Here is a 17,700-nt window from a genome sequence, read left to right as displayed (position 1 = left end):
TAAACACCGAGTCACCAAACAGCACAATTTGAGCTTTTTTTTCCAGAAAATTTAACAAAACTAAGGAAAAAAATAGCTCTATGAAAAAAAAACAAACAGAAAAACAGAAAATTGATTAGATTTTTTTTCTTGAAACATTTTTCTCACCAACCTTTTCTCGTGACACCAAAAATGTGTTTCCTATAAAAATACAAATCTTTTTTTTAATCTATTTTTCTCACATGACGGCGACTTCATGATTTTATTTATATTTCAATTCTGTATTTACACTTGTTATTGTAATATGATTTTTGTCACACCATTTTATGTACCAGGTATCGCATAAAATAGTAACTTGAGTGTGAGATTATTCTCTGAATTTTATGACAATTTCATCGATTTTTTTTCTCCAGTTTTTCTTGAAAAAGAGACCCAATTGTCATTACACTGACACGCTTTCTCATAACAATATGACATTTTCTTTCTTTTATTGAACAAATAATCCCTCTCGCTGCACATTGGCAATAAAGAACCTCGTTTTAATTTGAAAAGAGACTCTCCGTTTGCATGCTAACCTGTAGCAGGAGGAGAGAGGATGAGGAAGAGATGCGAGCAAAAAGGCTTGACCTTTCAAGTCCTTCGTGTCCTTCGGGAGTCCTCTTTTTGTCTTTAAATAATGACACCAGCAGCATTCAAAAAGTTCAGGTACTGAACATGAGGTCCCCTTGGCCGGACCCCCACTCGGCAAAATCAGGCTCCCCACCGGAGGGAAAAGAGTCCAACGAGATGCCCCTCTTGTCTCCAAACACTTTCTCCTGCAGTTCAATGATGTCATTTCGAATGTCGGCCATCATCAGCAACAGGAAGTCGAAGGAGCCTGGAGGGCCCTGACAAACAGATCGCAAGGATTTACGGGTGGGCAATGATTGTTCAAAATGTCTTCATGAGACAAACAATGCTCAGTTTTGGTCTTGAAGAGGATACAATGTTAATATTAACATGAATAACACGTTTAAACGGTGGGAAAAATGGATGAATGGATGGAAAATAATAATGCATTATAATGTGAAACAAACTTACAGGGGGCCCACTGGGACCATCAGCTCCTCTGTCACCCTGAAAATGGCAAATTGTACATACAATATTTTTAGCAACAACAACAAAAAAAATCACATGACATATCACAGAAACGACGCGAGCATTATGGATATGCAAATGCAGTATTTGACCCTGAAGAGACTCGGCCATTGGTTAATTTTGAGCTGCTGCGAGATGTTGTTGTAGTTGCTGATTTGGCCACCAGAGGGCAGCAGGCCACATACATGGACATGAACGTGAGCAAATTGTTTTTATATATGTGTATATAAGGATGTTGAAGTGACCTTTGAACCGTCTTTTCCGCGGGCCCCTGGTGGTCCCTGCATGAAGAATAAAACACAAGTTTCAAATTTTTTTTCCAAGTCAATGCAAAATGATTGCTTTCTATTTACATGCATATTATTTCAAATACACCCAGGACTGTAGACTATATACGGTACTGTATTGTTCTGTATATTTGTATTTTTTATTATTTACCACTGGTCCTCTGCGGCCTCTTTTGATATGCCTTAGATCAGGCTCTGGACCCATGGGTCCAATGTCCCCCCGGGGACCCCGAGGCCCTGGTGAGCCTCCCTCGCCTGGGTCCCCTCTAGCTCCTGGCCCCCCTGGGTGTCCTGTGGAGTAGGTATTTTGGTAAATTAGGTGATTTGACGATTCGGGTGGTGGGAAGAGATGTACGTTAAGCAGGAAGTTAGATTGTAGGTTTTGCAATAGGTTAAGGAGTAGGATGTGTTCAATAGGTAGTTGGATTGGTCAGTAGGTAGGTTGGGAGGGAGATAATAAAGGTAGGTGGGTATGGAGAGAGGGGAGGAAGATAGATAGAGATAGTGAGATGCATACATTTACATTAAGAAAAAAATTGTGTTTACTCAATTTTATGTTGGATCCATTTTTTTTCAAGGAGACTATACTGTACATCTAAATCCAGATGATTCTATTGTGTGCAGACACTTGACAGATCCATTCAGTCATTTACCGATCCGCTTTTATCCTCACAAGGGTCGCGGGGGATGCTGGAGCCTATCCCAGCTGTCTTCGGGCAGTAGGCGGGGGACACCCTGAACCGGTTGTCAGCCAATCCCAGGGCACACACAGATGAACAACTGTCCGCGCTCACGCTCACACCTTGGGACAATTTTGAGTGTTCAATCAGCCTGTCATGCATGTTTTTGGAATGTGTGAGGAATCGGGAGTACCCAGAGAAAACCCACACAGGCACGGGGGAGAACATGCAAACTCCACAAAAGGAGGCCGGACCTGGGATTGAACCCACAACCTCTACACTGTGAGGTCGACGCGCTAACCACTGGATCACCGGGCCGCCTACTTGACAAATTAAAATTGAGTAAATTCCATCCATCCGTCCATCCATTTTTCTCATCCATTCATCCTTACAAGGGTCGACCACCGTGCCATCCCTTGAGTAAAATCAACACACCATTTTGTTTTGGTGTTGGTAGGTCAGTAAGGAGGGAGCAGGGGGGTGACAGACTAGGTGGGTACAGTAGGTACATAAAGGTCGGTAGGCAGGTAGGTAGGTGGGCAAGTCGGGGAGATATAAGAGTAGATTAGGTTCGGTATAGTAGTTTGGTATACCAGGTTGATAAGTAGGTGGGTAGTTTAGTGAGTCTGTATATTAGATTGGTGGATTAGGGAGACTGTTTAGGTTGGTCTGTCGGTAGGTGGACGAGGCAGGAAAATTAGGTAGAGTAGTTTAGATGGCAAAAAAAGTCAATTCTGGACACAGATATGTAAATAGGTTGGGGGATAAGATCGGTGGGCTATATTGGCGATGTAGAAGGCGTCACCTGGGACCCCAGGAGGTCCTGGAGGTCCAGGTAGACCAGGACGACATGATCTCTCAGAACTTTTTCCCCGCTTCCTGAGAGGAGGAGGTTTGTCACTGCGGCTGGCCAGGAGCTCACTAACCTGCAAGTACAGCAAGCATAACTGGATTAACACAACAACTATAAACAACAACCAGCATGAGACCTCCACCAAGGCTACCTGCGAACTGCCCAACCGTAGTTTTATTTGCAACAGATTGCTTTTCATGTTGATGAAGTCCTGGCAGGTAAACGAGCAGGTATCCGCGCTCATTAGCGTGTCTGACTTCCCCGATGAGCTCACTGGAAACCAGCACAACACACTTTCAACAAAAATGAAACAATCACTTATTGTTGCTTTAATTATGTACGTCATACACAGCTTGGTCACTTTGTTCCATAATTGATGCTTTGCCGTAATTATAATGCCCACTATAAAGATCATGTAATGTTTATTCGCACAAGATCAAAGCTCGTGTCATGAGGTCTGCTTAGGTGGACCCGCCGAGTCAAAAAGAAAATTCCACACAGTTGCTTTAAATCCAACACATCTGCGTTGACAAATGAGCACCACGCTGTGATCCCCCCCCCATAATATATGATGAATTCCTCGTACGACATGTTGCTGCGCCTTTGGCAAGCCACACACAATGCGTTGATTTATAGCTGCACTTCACGCTTCGGAGTTACAACATCAAAACATACAGCTGCTCCACTGCTGGATATAAATAGATAGAATTACTACATGTCTACTGCACATGCACCAGCATTTTATATCTTGATAGCGCAAAATGTGTTTCACATGCAGGAAGTGCACCTGCCATCAATGAAGTCCACATGCGTGTTTTGTTTTATTTATGCAGCCCATTTTATATACTCACACACAAGTAAACTAGTCATATATAGGGCAAGCCATCATATTTGGTATTGCAAAAATATATATATATAAATGATGCAACTTAAAGTATTTCCCACTTGGTTGTTGATTCCTCAAAAAAAAAAAAAAAAAAATCCAATGTTATACCATGATGTTAGAAGCCTGAAATGTCTTAGCATCTTACGGTTGTGCACAGCGATGCAGGAACGCTGGTCGGGAGCCAGAATGTATCCACTGTGACATCGACACAGGAAGCTGCCGCTCGTGTTAACGCACTCGTGCTCGCACACGCCGCCGCCCGACTCCTCACACTCGTCGATGTCTGCGCAAAAGGATGAAAAAAAAAGGACATTGTAATATTTAATTGGAACCACCAATTCAACAGTAGTCTGTAAAATAAAAAGCAGCAGCAGATTCCATTCTTCTCATAAAAGTTGTTTTCCTTTTCCTTTCCCCCCATTTTTAACATCAAGCAACAAATGACCACACTTTGGTGTGAGCTAACCCCAACGCTGCCCCAAAAAACACAAAGCAGCAAAAACATATAATGTCATATACACTATATTTGTATATGACTAGCCAGGCACAAAAAATTTGGCCGTAGTATTTTAACCGGCGCGTGTTTGTCTATGTGCTCACAAACCCCTCTGTAACTGAAAAGGCATTGTTTGTCATAGCAGCCACAGTCAGGGGTTCATGAAAACAATGCAATTCACGTTGTTTTCTTGCTGTGGTGTGAAAATAATTGATCTAATTCTATTCGAAAGACAAGTTTTTCCAAAATTTGAATTCACACAGGACTCCTGATCCTCCCTGACTACCACGCAGCTCTGCTAAATGGATTCATGGGCCGTTTCCTCGAAACTGTGGGGCAGTCTTTCGGGGTAAAATTGAGGGAAATTATAATTAAATAGCACCAGATCAGCCCCGAGGGATGCAGGCCCATCTTCTCGATATGCGCCAGTCTGAGGCTTACACAGAGGCATTGTCGCGCTACTGACCAAGACAATATGGAGACTTGTGGTTGCGATGTCTCTCCCGGTCGAAGCGATAGCCCGGGTAGCACGTGCACACGACACGTCCGAAGTTGTCGGTGCACTGTTGCTCGCACGGCGACTCGGCACACACGTCCACGCCTGTGCAGAAAAAAAAAAAAAACATCGGGGGAGCTGTTAAAAATGACGGAACAGACAGGACTTACAAGTGGGTGAGTATTTTTGGACCCAAGATACATTTTTTATCGTAGTGTAATTTGAACAGAGGTGGCCAGCATCCTGAAGACAAAAAAAAAAAAAAAAAAACAACTAACAAACAGTAGGCCATTATTTTATAGCAAGTTAACGTGTATTATTTCATATTTATTTATTCATTTGTTTCTTTATTTTCTCAATACACTTTTTTTTTTTTTTTACTGTATTTACTGCCAATTCTGCATCTCTTTCATAGTAGAACTCCAGTGGGGAAAAAGACACTGCTGGTCTTGTTTTATTCTTTATCTGTAGTTCAATGTATTTAGTGTCAGTCAATCCCTTCTTAAGAATGCAAGAAAACACCCGATGATTGATGATACTGTATATTCCATATGAAGCACAACAATGAAGCTCAAATGTGAGTTCAACCGCCAGGGCCGCTTTGTTGTGGACGCCAGCAGTGAGCTTATTTGGCTCACGTCATCCTTCCAAAGTGACAAAAAGGCAATGATGTGGAATCCTTTGGAGCGCCGCACAAAGCAATATGGTCTGCAGACCTTGTTTTGGCGCAGGATGTTTCTCAGCAATAAAGGCCGAGGAATGGGAAGATGACATGGGATCATGGGAATCACAATGCTTGACTGTGTGTGTGCGTGTGTGCGTGTGTGTGTGTGTGTGTGTGTGTGTGTGTGTGAGAGAGAGAGAGAGAGAGAGAGAGAGAGAGAGAGCGAGAGAGAGAGAGAGAGAGAGAGAGAGAGAGAGCGAGAGAGAGAGAGAGAGAGAGAGAGAGAGAGAGCGAGAGAGAGAGAGAGAGAGAGAGAGAGAGAGAGCGAGAGAGAGAGAGAGAGAGAGAGAGAGAGAGAGAAGAAAAAAACTTTGAAAGTGTGTTTTACCTACTTTCAGGTATGCACTGGCCCATCACAAACCGGAAGCCGTCACAGCATTTTCTCCTGAGAAGAGAAAAAAAAAAGGTTTGAGTATTGCTATCGTCATATCATGACACAGCTTGTAAAGTACCATTTTTATCATGAGTCAAATTATAGCTCTGTATAGTCTTATGAACATTTATAGGGATGAAGTTACTGCCTCTGTCCCCAAGAACGCACATTAATGGCGGCGAACTGGTTAGCAAATCTGCCTCACACTTCTGACGTTGTAGGTTTAAATCCTCGGTCATATTGCCTTAAGTCGAAATATTGGGAACATTTTTCAGGAATATTACCAGGAAAAAAATGCCAACTTATTCCCGCCCTTTTCAGTGTGGTCCCGAAATCCTTTTGTACAACGCTGATCATGCAAATGCTTGAAAAACGTCTGCTGTGCTTCTAAAAATATCCATCCGTTTTAATTCATTCATGGAAGCCATTACGCCCTAAGAGTGATTTCGAGCATTTGTCACATGTGGCCCAACACATGTTACGCACATCACAAGAGGAAATGACTCAAGCGGCGTCACCCCACAACAAATATCACACACGAGGGGAGGAAACGCGTGAGAGTGTGAATTAGTGCGAGAAGTCGAGTTGCCTTTTATTAATCTGCGACCTCCATGCAACGTCACTCTAAATCACCCCACTCCCCAGAGTGAAGAGTCCCCCCATAAACCGCCGAGACAGGCCTGAACTGATGAGAACCAGATGATTGGGCCGCTTCAATCCCAAAGCGAGGTGGAGACAGGTGGGTGAAAGTTAAGATGAAAATTGTCACTACTTCATTGAGTCCGTCGACAAATCAGTCATTGGAGGTAATGACTTGCAGATGGGAGCCGGGTCCTGCGGGAGAAACTCATACCTTTTACGCCGCTCAGATTAAAGCCAGCGCAAGGTTACGTGACGTGAAGATTCCAGTCGGTGTGATTCTGATGTTACAAGCCACGTAAAATCAGGCCGAAAGTGCTCTTTATTTCGGATGACATCACTTCTAGGAGACATGCGTGCTGTGAGGCCAAGGTGGGACTCTTCAACATCCTAAAATAGTAAAAAACTACTTTTTGCTGTTGTTAAGAAATCACTACAGAACACCTTAAAAGGGGCTTATAATGTCAAAGCAACATTTTAGTAGATTGCACACATACATTATCGTTGGTCCTCTAGAATCGTGGTCCCCAACCACCGGTACTGGTCCACGGCCCGTTTGGTACTGGGCCGCACAGAAAGATCCCTCCCCAAAATATTTAGTTATTTATAAATAGTGAAACCTCACTTATCGCAGTTAATGGGGACCGGGACCCCGCTGTGATAAGTGAAAAACTGCAAAGCAGGGTTGGCTCCACCACTAGGAATTTTTGTGTAAGTGTATGTGAGTAATAGCATGTTTAAAATATTCATTCATTTGTTCATTCATTTTCCGATCCGCTTATTCTCACAAGGTTCGTGGGGGGTGCTGGAGCCTATCCCAATTGTCTTCGGGCAGTAGGCGGGGGACACCCTGAACCGGTTGCCAGCCATTCGCAGTGCACACAGAGACCAAAAAAAACATCCGCGCTCACGCTCACACCCACACCCGCACCCACACCCACACCTCGGGACAATTTTGAGTGTTCAATCAGCCTGCCATGCATGTTTTTGGAATGTGGGAGGAATTCGGAGTACCTGGAGAAAACCCACGCAGGCACGGGGAGAACATGCAAACTCGACACACGGAGGTCGCAGCTGGAATTGAACCCGGTGCCTCTGCACTGTTAGTTCGACGCGCTAACCACTGGTCCACCGGGCCGCCTGTTTAAAATATGTAAACAGTATTCATACTTTACATATTTGAGACAAAGACTATAGCAGTACACATTTTTACTGACATCTTTAATTATAAAACCTTATACAGTAATTAGTACATTCATCAGGGAGACGAAGAGACTTGTGTTTGTGGCATCGGAGGCGGATCTCAGTTTACGCTCTGACTGTGTAACCGCCGTTAGCCTCCAGCTAGCTCCAGCTAGCTCTCTCTCTCTGAACAGGAAAGCATGAAAATGCAAGCAGAGTTTGTCCAGCCTGCCAACATCAACATGAGCCGTTTATCCGCGAATAACTAGCCATCAGCCACCAGACGAAAGCAGTAATCAATCGTGTCGTCTTTTGATCGCGCACATTTGCAAGTAGCAATGATGTTAACGCCGAATGTAGTTTACTCCATCATTATTTTTGCTGTCAGTGGCAATACTGCCCATCACTGAGTTGCTCCGCCCATGACCTGGCAGCTACGTTGGTTGAAGATCCACCATTTTCAAGTGACGGTCAGACTACAGCGAAAACTCGATCAATTCAAAGCCAAATGCTAAACACACCGATGAGCTAAACAAACGATACCGAATTAAGTGTCCAAAAAGGTACGAATATAGAATCACTTCTTCTTGCTTTCGTGATAAAGCGGCGCATGAACGATGATCTGCGGGACAACGGTGTACGTAGTCAGCCGGCAGCCTCTCGGCCAGCAGTTCTGCATCAATGTCTGCGAACGTGTCCCGTGGGTGCTCCTGGCGGAGAGCACGGAGGAAGCCGTGGTGTCTGGACGAGCAGATGAGGGCAGCAGGAGAGCTGACCCGTGTATATTTGTTTTGCTGTGTGAAAGTATGTCGGGTAGACAGGAAACAGGCCCTCAGAACACACTGACGAGCGCGCGGTTGTTTGTGTGCACGTGCACGTGTGTGTCTTCACGTTTGATGGTTTTGTGGATGAACCGTCTTCTTTCTAGGATTTCTGGCATCATTCCTACAACGAGCTCCAGACGCTTATCCCGCGCAAGATTCGCGGTCCTTAAGCCACAGCGCGTTTAACCTCCACTCCCACCCCAACTTGACGGTCTTTCTCTCGTTGGTGCTTATTTGACAAGATTGCTTAATGGAGTGCTAATGCCTGCTTCTGGTTACGGTCAACTTGAAACTGTCAACGCCGGATCTTGACATTGTCAACCGCCTTGAGCACGATCTACCATCTGGTCTTAAGGACTTCCAGTTGGTCCTAGAAACTTGGGTTTCTGCACACCTTTTTGGGGCGAGAGCAGATTGTCCATACGTCCTTTTCAAGATACAATCTGCACCGCTGGTTCTCAAAATGGCCTCCGAGAGCTTTGGCTTGTGCCTCTTAAAATTAATTATTAAATTAGATTTAGGTGGCCCGATGGTTGAGTGTTTAGCGGGTTGACCTCCCAGTGCAGAGGTCGTGGGTTCGATCCCGGCTCCGGCCTTCCTGTGTGGAGTTTGCATGTTCTCCCCGGGCCTGCGTGGGTTTTCTCCGGGTACTTCAGTTTCCTCCCACATTCCAAAAACATGCATGGCAGGCTGATTGAACACTCTAAATTGTCCCAAGGTGTGAGTGTGAGCGCGGATGGTTGTTCGTCTCTGTGTGCCCTGCGATTGGCTGACAACCGGTTCAGGGTGTCCCCCACCTACTGCCCGAAGAAATCTGGGTTAGGCTCCAGCACCCCCCGTGACCCTTGAGAGGATAAAGCGGATCGGAAAATGGATGGATGGATGGATGGATTGGATTGTTTTTACAGTGGGTCTTTTCTTTATGACGGAACAGACATACAACGTTTTCAACTATTTAGCACAGAATACATGATCATCCATATTCCATGCTTCTTAACCTATTTAGAGTCATGAATGGACGCTTAGCTAAGGAAGAGCTGAAAATCATGACTTTCCTACCAGATATAATATCCATGTTTTGTTTTGTAACACAGTGCTGTCTGCCCATTACAGCAAAGACATACTTGAATGGTGAATCTTTCAGCCTTCATCGACATTGTCAAGTGTTCCAGGTCCAGCTCTGGAACCCGTCTACTGAAGTGGTGCTCTGCTGCTTTTGGCACCAAGAACTCAGAATGATGGCGGCATTGAAGGTTAGAGATGAGATGTTCAAGACCCATGCCCACACCGGCCCCCATTCCAACACCCGCATGGAAGGTCAATTTAGTCTGTAGACAATCACACCCCCTCCGATGCATCCATCTCCAAGAGGGATTTGTGCTCCTTGTTAGTTGAACGATCTCAAATCCTCCCTATCGCTCCCCCGACAGCTGGCGTGATGTGTTGCTGGGAACAGACAGCAGATCACTTTGAGTCACGTAATGCCTCGTTTATTCTAAAGGGAGCCTATCTCACATGGTGTGTAAAAAAAAAAAAAAAAAAAACAACAACAGTGAGGAGCAAGAGTGAGAGACTTGATTCAACCCTGATTGAAAGGTAGTGGGGACTTGAAGGTCGCAATATCGAAAAGTTTGATCAATATCTGGTGTTCTCATTCTTGTATTTGCCCCCCAAAATCCTCATGGTTCATTTGAATGCACGGCGCCATGTTGGACGGTAGCCGACGGGTTAGCACGTTGGCCTCACATTGCAGAGGTGCAGGATTCGATTCCGACCTTCTGGTGTGGAGTTTGCATGTCCTCCCTGTGCCTGCGTGGGTGTTCTCCGGGTACATCAGTCTCCTCCCACATTCCAAAAACATGCATGATAGTTTAACGGAACACTCTAAATTGTCCCTAGGTTTTATTCATCAATACGTGCCCTGACATTGACTGGCAACCAGTTCGGGGTATACCCCGCCTGCTGCCCGAAGAAGAAAATACTTTCTCCAATGAGAATAAAGTATCAACTATCACGATTTTATGACAATAGTATATAATAGTATCATTTTCCTGTGCCATCTAATGCACTGTGCATGGGGACACATTGAATGTAACCCCCCCCAGTGTTATTTTCAACCGGCCTGTACAGAATCCTCATTTACCGAACATCAGCATTTTGTTATGTTCACATCAGCAGATGTGAGCAAATGGTGTGTTATTTCCCAATTCCTGGCATTGGTGAAAACCAATTGATGAAATATCGGTGCAATATTTACATATTCTTACAGTTGTGTTGACAATGTTGAGTGTGCGGTCGTCGGTTTTCGTGTACAATAAGCTCCAGATGCTGCGAGTTTGGATCACGAAATTCTTGATTTTCAGTGTGGAAAAATCTTTGCCAATGTGTGTGCGTGTGCGTGCGTACGTGTGTGTGTGTGTGTGTGTGTGTGTGTGTGTGTGTGTGTGTGTGTGTGTGTGTGTGCGCTGTCGTGGTTGTGTTAGCTCAACAGGCCTCGCAGATTCCCTTATAAAGATGGATTGCACTGTCAGATTTTGTAATTCAAATATTAAAGTGTGTTTTATAGACGACGGGTCTATATATATATTTTTCCCCCCCATCTCGTGGGACCATTTTTTAAATATTTGGATCTGTACCTCCGCCAGAGAGGATTTGTTTCCCTTGGATTTACATTCTTCTTACCAAACGTTTCTCCATATTTTTTTTTTTTTTTTGGTTTCTCCATATTTCTTCCAAGGATGTCTCTGTTAAATCCATGCAGAACGATTTTGTCAAAATTAAACTAAATGAAAAAGACACAAAAAGCAAGTTGTAGGCTATTTTTTTAATGTCATGTTGCCACAGGAATTTTTTTCCCTCCTATATGTCGAGTATATTGGAGTGTGCATTTTTCAATGAGGGTTTAAATCTGTAATCTTCATGCAGTACACTTTCTCTTTTAACAAATGCCAGAAAAACGAAAGGTCTGGTGAACAAGAGGACACTCCAATCTCCCAGACTTTGTATTTTTTTAAATGTATTTGAAAATTAAGTATTCCAAAAAAATGTTTTAAAATTGTATTATGTTTTAATTTTTCTTTCTTTTTATTGTCATTGCAATTTTTTTGGTCATTGTAGATACAATTTGTCACATGTCTTCCACATTTGCTAAACTTTTAGTTTAGACAATTGAATTCTGTGATAAAAGAAACTATATCTGATCTTATATCTGATCCGTTTATCCTCACGAGGGTCGTGGTCGTACCGGAGCGGTTTGGGCGGTAGGCTGGGTACACCCTGAACTGGTCGCCAGCCAATCGTAGGGCAGATATGGACAACATGCACACAATGTTACTTTTGTGTTCAATGAAGCTGTATTTGAAAGAATAACCGATTGTAATAGACATGTGACCTACTGTATTTTTGTGTAATTTTACAACTCTTATTATTTACAGATGAAAACCAACCAGCAGGTTTTATGAGGCAGTTTCCCACAGCAGCGTGTTGCAGCTTCTTTGGTGTTGCTTCCTAATTACAGACCGTGCGAGTGTGCGCTCCTCTTGTGTGAAGGTGTTACACGCCAAGACCTCCTCCAAGGTCTCCTTCTGGCTGTTTATTTGCCCTGCCAGCCCACCCCGCGCTTCCAGGACGTCGGCCTCCGGGGAGACATCAGAGCTTCGCCTCACAGAGGAAGCTTTGACTAGAGCGAGTCGAGCAGGAGGTCCTGATGGGCTTCCGCCGCCAAACACGTTTGACCCGCACTTCCTGGTTCACTTCCCATGTGATGCTTCGCCTCGCTTCCGGCACCGGTGTCACGTGTCTATCACATTCCCATCTTCCTTAAACCAGATCCCAGGTGTCTTCGTCACACCTCTATGGTACACTTTGGTTAAAATATCACAAGAACCAAGAATTATTGCACACTTTTTATCCTATTTTTCTTGTCTCTCAGAAGTGGGCCTTGCATATTAGTCAATGCTCACCCAACTCCTCAGCAGGTAGGGTGTTGCAGCAAGGCAAGCGGCTACTTGTTCTCAAGCAACTCACAGTCTGAAGAGAACAGTGATAAAATATTTTCAGTGGGAGATGCCGCACTTCACTCACTTCGCTTTTCAAGTTAGTGGATTTGTGCATGTGGTGCATGCAACGGACAAACAGCCTCGCAATACGTTCCCCCAAATTGTGGAATACTGTGCACTTCAGTTTGAGCTTTGAACGGCCTCTCTACTTCGGATTTCTAGTTTTGTTTGTTTGTTTGTATTAACTGTAATTGTTTGTGCTTCTGTATCGTTGAAACAGGGTGCCACAAAAGTCACCATGCAATTCCTTTTTCTCGACAGTATTTCGTTTCAGGTATAATTGGGACAGAAATACTTCTTGCCAGACAGCAAATTTGCAATGTTGCTCCAAGATCAATTGCTGTGCCATGGGCAAAGAAATGATATCCTGACACAAACTGCTCAGCCAAGCTGTCAAATGTTAAATCATACCTAAAAAAAAAAAAAAAAAAAAAAAATGTCAAAACATTCTTCAGACACCCTGTATTGTTATATAAAGCTATTGAATCCTCTCGGTCAAAAGATCTACATGAAAAACAGTTACTAGTACACAGGAAGAAAAAGGTGATCTACAAAAGAAGACGGTGAAAGCTTGGATTGTATTTTCACTGATGGAGGCATCACTTCATCACCAGCCCGCCAAAATTCGAATGCTGAATCTCAGGAGTGTGAGGCCGATGTGCCCGAGGCTGATATACTGCCCACAGTGGACATTCGGATGAAGGAAAAAAAATGGAAATCAGCAAAATCATGCACTGTACTTCCACAGAATTACACTTATCGATTAGTGTAGCAGATCCATGCATGTGGCGCATGCAGCAGAGATCACCTGAAGAAAAAAACTAAGCCCTCATAAAAGCAGCCAAAGTTGAAGTGAGAAGTGGCGAGAACGAGTGAGTGGGACTTCCTCGGAGATGATGAGCATTTGGAATGCACCCCTGACCCCACAGAGGGCTTGGTGTCACCACAAGAATTTGGCATCGGTGACCCTCTGAGCATCTTACTATCACACACACACACACACACACACACACACACACACACACACACACACACACACACACACACACACACACACACATCAGCACTCATACCAAGTAAAAGTAACAGTTACCCATTTGTGATAGTGTAAGAAATAAAAACACACAAAAAAGCAAGACAAAAATGTTGAAGTCAAGAAATGAAGGCTCATGACATTTGCTAATGTTAGCTTATTTTTCCTTTACGAACATATTGTTTCAAATGTTAAATACATTTTATGTAAGAGTAGACAGAGAGTAACAAGAAGCGGGGGATTGCAGCTAAATGGAGACTGTGGAGGCTCAAAGTGTCAATCTTCACGGGCACAACAACAAGGTAAGCTAACATGGCCAAATGTTCTCCTCAATGCCACAGCATTTTAATTGGAGAGGAAACTGAAGTCAGGGAGAAAATGTAATGCTGCAGCAAATTAGAGACTGTGGGCCATGACACTAGAGCGACAGGCTAAGCTAATGTGTTTTATTTGAAGCCCTGCATTCTCAAACTCTAGCGCAGTGTCTGCAGTTGTGTTTCAAACAATAGAATGGCAACAGTGGAGTTACAGTGTGTTATATTGGCCTGCTGATTTGTTGTGTTGATGGATACGCACTGACAGCCTGAACACAGCTAATGAAGAACACATTGTCTAAAAAAAAAAAAAACATTTTAAAGGCGGCTACGGTGCTTTTCCAGAGGGGCGTTCAGGTGCACACTAATCAGAAAAAGATGACTGTTGTTTTTGTGTGTGTGTGTGTGTGTGTGTGTGTGTGTGTGTGTGTGTTTTGTTGGGGGTCACACTCCTCCAGTCTACAACCCCTACCAAGACAATTAGGCTTCCATTAAAGACAGAAAATTCAACACAAAGGGCCCTGTCAAAAGATCTGGAGAATGGGCGGGAGAAAGGAGAAATGCATTCAAGAGAAATCAAGCAAGTGTGAGAGAAATGATCTGGGACCTCATCGACAAAGACCAGTGTCAAAAACCTTGCATGCCCAAATGAACAACCCCTCATTTGAATCAGGTGTGTTCGGACTAAGGACCGGACTTGGAGACCACCTGGTCTAGAATATGATATTATATCCATAAAACTAATGCTAAATCTAAAACAAAGCATTCCAAAAACTAAAAACGAATACAGACTCGCAAACCCATTCTAAAAACAAACAAAAAGTAACTGAAGTTTAAAACCAAAAGCCAAAAAAAAACCATTATAATGAAAAATCCAAAGCTCTCGTAACCTTGTGATGAACAAAGGGCCCATTAAGAAACAAGAGACAAGCGGATACGCACAAAGTAGGTGACGTGTAGGCTTTGGGAATGCAAGAATGAAAGTACTCTGGAAGCATGAGGGATTTCTTCATCCAAATGAAACAAAGATACTCGCCGTTGGTAGAGGGGGGGTTGGTGGGGGGGTGAGGTTGTCCAATCCAACAAACGGAACGGCAGCCTGACACAACAAATCTCTTGAATGCTGTCAATGTTTGATTTTATTTCACTTTCGCTGGCTTTGTTTTCGGATTTCTGCACCAGACATTGATGACGGCATCCCCCCAGAGTTTTGAGTTGCTTCTCTTTTACTTCCCCTCGTCTCGTTCCACCTTCTCCATTAATCTGTCACTCATCGTCTACTTTTTATTTGCACTCTTGTGCCACAAAATGACAAAACTGAAGATGGCGCATGGATTTAAAAATTTGCCATAAAAAACTTTTGGGGTGGGGAGAGAAAGTGCGCCGACTTTGTTGCGATGATGAAGGTGATGAAGGTGCGGCTACAATTGTTTCCAATACAGTTTTTCATGATTGCAAAAGCACGTTTCTTGAAACGTCCACCCTTTCTTATTGTCCACCACCTCTCATGCCAACTCTTCTGCCTCTCTGTAAGTTTTTGTTCACTGTGGACAGAAGCACGTGTGTCACCTGTGCGCGCTGAGACGGAGTTCATCCTGCCCCATCCCGTCTGTGACATAATCAACATGAACATGCAAGATCGTAAACAAGCTGACCTTAGCCGCGGCTGCTATTTGTCCTTGGAAGCAGTCCTAGATGAAAGAGGAAAGAATCCAAGTGTCCTTTCGCCAGTGGATCAGAGACGTCATGCTCAAAATGTGCACACGTCTGCTACAATCCAAGTTTGGAAGTAAACAAGAAGCTGTAGGGTCCATTGATGAAAAAAGAAATTGGTTCACTTTTCCAATCCCATGTAAATCCGTTTCAATTCCAAGCGGCGACTCTCAATTCCAAATACGCATCCACGCTCAGCGCTGATACGCCTCTCTCCTCATCCTCGGCTCCACAAGCCATTTATCCAACCGCACCAGCGCAGACTGTCCAACAGCGCCGACATCTCCGCTAAACAAAACGGGGCTGTGAAAAACGCTGCCCATTACAGGCGCAGAAAACAAGCACCTTGGGGCTGTCCAGCAGCGACAGTTGAATAGCGGCGACATGCCTCTCAATGAAAATCAGTGATGGTACACGCGTGCTGCCGAGAGGGCGCAACCCCCGAGCATAGATTCTTCTTTTTTTGACGAATCTCATGGCCAAAAACGTTGAAAACAGTCCACATGGGGTCCACACGAAGTAACAACAAACAACAAAAGACCAAAACAACAAAACATATGCAAAACACAAAATGTTTCCCGGTTTGATGTTGTATTTTTGAGATGTTTGGAATGTGAAAATAGAAAACGATCCTGCTGGTTGTGTGCAGTGTGTTTTAGAAGAATAATTGAAACAGATTGTATGCATAAAGATAATTTTAACTTATTAAATGCTCAAAATAACTTCTAAAGTCCATTGGAATCAAACCATTCACTGCCAAGTTTGTGTTATGTTGTGTGATATTTTTTTCCCTCTGATATGCGTTTGATGCCCCCCCCCCCCTTTAAATTGCCAGCAGCTGAGGAGTTGTAATGAGCCAATCCGCTCGCAGACAGTAGCGGCACACCATTTTGGATCGAAAATGCTCTCTGTTTGCCAACTGTTGACAGTGCGGGGGGGGCTTTGTTTCTTATTTGTTATGAGAACAGAGGGAATGAGCTAACTCAAAGGTTTGGAGATGAACTTGACTGACTATTTCATTTTCTGAACTGCTTATCTGCATGCGGGTCGCGGGCGTGAAATCTTTCATTCGTCATTATGCATCCAGGTAGCCTGTCACTCTTTGCTGGTCTTCATGTCATTTTATCTTTTCTGTTTACTCTTCAAATGTCTTGCTCTCCTGTCTTGCCCCCAGCGCTGTTTGCTTAGCTGGACAACTCATTAGCTCTGTTTGTTTTCATTCTAATCTACCGTGGAGACCCCCCCTCCCCCACACTAGACCTTCTGCAAAGCCTCATTACAATTGCTCTCATTTTGCTACTAGACATGAATGGACGCCGATGTGTGCGTGTTTATGAGCTCAGTTTGCAGCTTTTTAAAGCCAGAGTGGAAGTGAAAGCCAAGTGTAACGCCATAAAACAAAGAAGGCGAGTAAAGCGGGGTCGGGTGTCTTCTGTGTGGAATCATCCCACTTTATCTGCGTGATAAAAAGCAAACACATACACGCACTCGGTGTATTTGTCACGGTCTCCCTTAGTGATGCCCTAAAGTTCAGTGACGCGTCACTTTTATGAACAAGAATATCTGTTATGAATTTGGGAGCAGTTTTCATCTTGCCTCTGTGACTTTTACACGGATCATTTCAAGACCGACGAATCCAAGAAGATGTGACGTTAACTTTAAATACTGGAAATGTCTGACTTTTATATGGTTTGTCTAAGAGCCTTCTAATACAACCTCCAAAGCAAAAAAAATTCCCAGGTCACATTTACTGTTCCGTGTCGAAGAGCAACTCAAAGTAAGGCAGAAATATGGCGTCTTTCACGACCAGTCTGAGAGACAATTCTGATATTACAACAAAGGTAGGAATTGACATGGAAAAAAAGGTAAGAAAAATACGTGGACTTAACAGACAGCATAAAAGGGGCTATTGCTACGAAATCCAAAAACAGATTTGAGGGTCGACTTTGTTTCCCCAATTATGTGTCAGTGCAGTTTTAAATCCTTGACCCGAAAAAAAAAAGGTAGACGAAAACATTTTTACAGG

General features: G+C 43.8%; 1 protein-coding gene across 1 annotated transcript in view; it reads right to left on the bottom strand.

The window, feature by feature from the left end:
* Window positions 1-450: 450 nt before the first annotated feature.
* LOC109513999 (collagen and calcium-binding EGF domain-containing protein 1-like) overlaps window positions 451-17,700 on the bottom strand; it is a 28,567-nt gene continuing 11,317 nt past the window's right edge. The window contains exons 3-11 of the mRNA XM_019866785.1: window positions 5,871-5,923; window positions 4,785-4,919; window positions 3,968-4,105; window positions 3,088-3,209; window positions 2,889-3,009; window positions 1,555-1,694; window positions 1,362-1,397; window positions 1,060-1,095; window positions 451-866 (exon numbers count right to left, since the gene is read on the bottom strand). Coding sequence (XP_019722344.1) covers window positions 681-866; window positions 1,060-1,095; window positions 1,362-1,397; window positions 1,555-1,694; window positions 2,889-3,009; window positions 3,088-3,209; window positions 3,968-4,105; window positions 4,785-4,919; window positions 5,871-5,923 — 967 coding nt within the window. The 3' untranslated portion in view covers window positions 451-680. The remainder of the gene's footprint in view (window positions 867-1,059; window positions 1,096-1,361; window positions 1,398-1,554; window positions 1,695-2,888; window positions 3,010-3,087; window positions 3,210-3,967; window positions 4,106-4,784; window positions 4,920-5,870; window positions 5,924-17,700) is intronic.

Source organism: Hippocampus comes, unplaced genomic scaffold, assembly GCF_001891065.2.
Source record: "Hippocampus comes isolate QL1 unplaced genomic scaffold, H_comes_QL1_v1.1 scaffold82, whole genome shotgun sequence".
NCBI lineage: Eukaryota > Metazoa > Chordata > Actinopteri > Syngnathiformes > Syngnathidae > Hippocampus > Hippocampus comes.
Note: the sequence above shows the minus strand (reverse complement) of the source record. Positions and strands in the feature narration are given on the sequence as shown.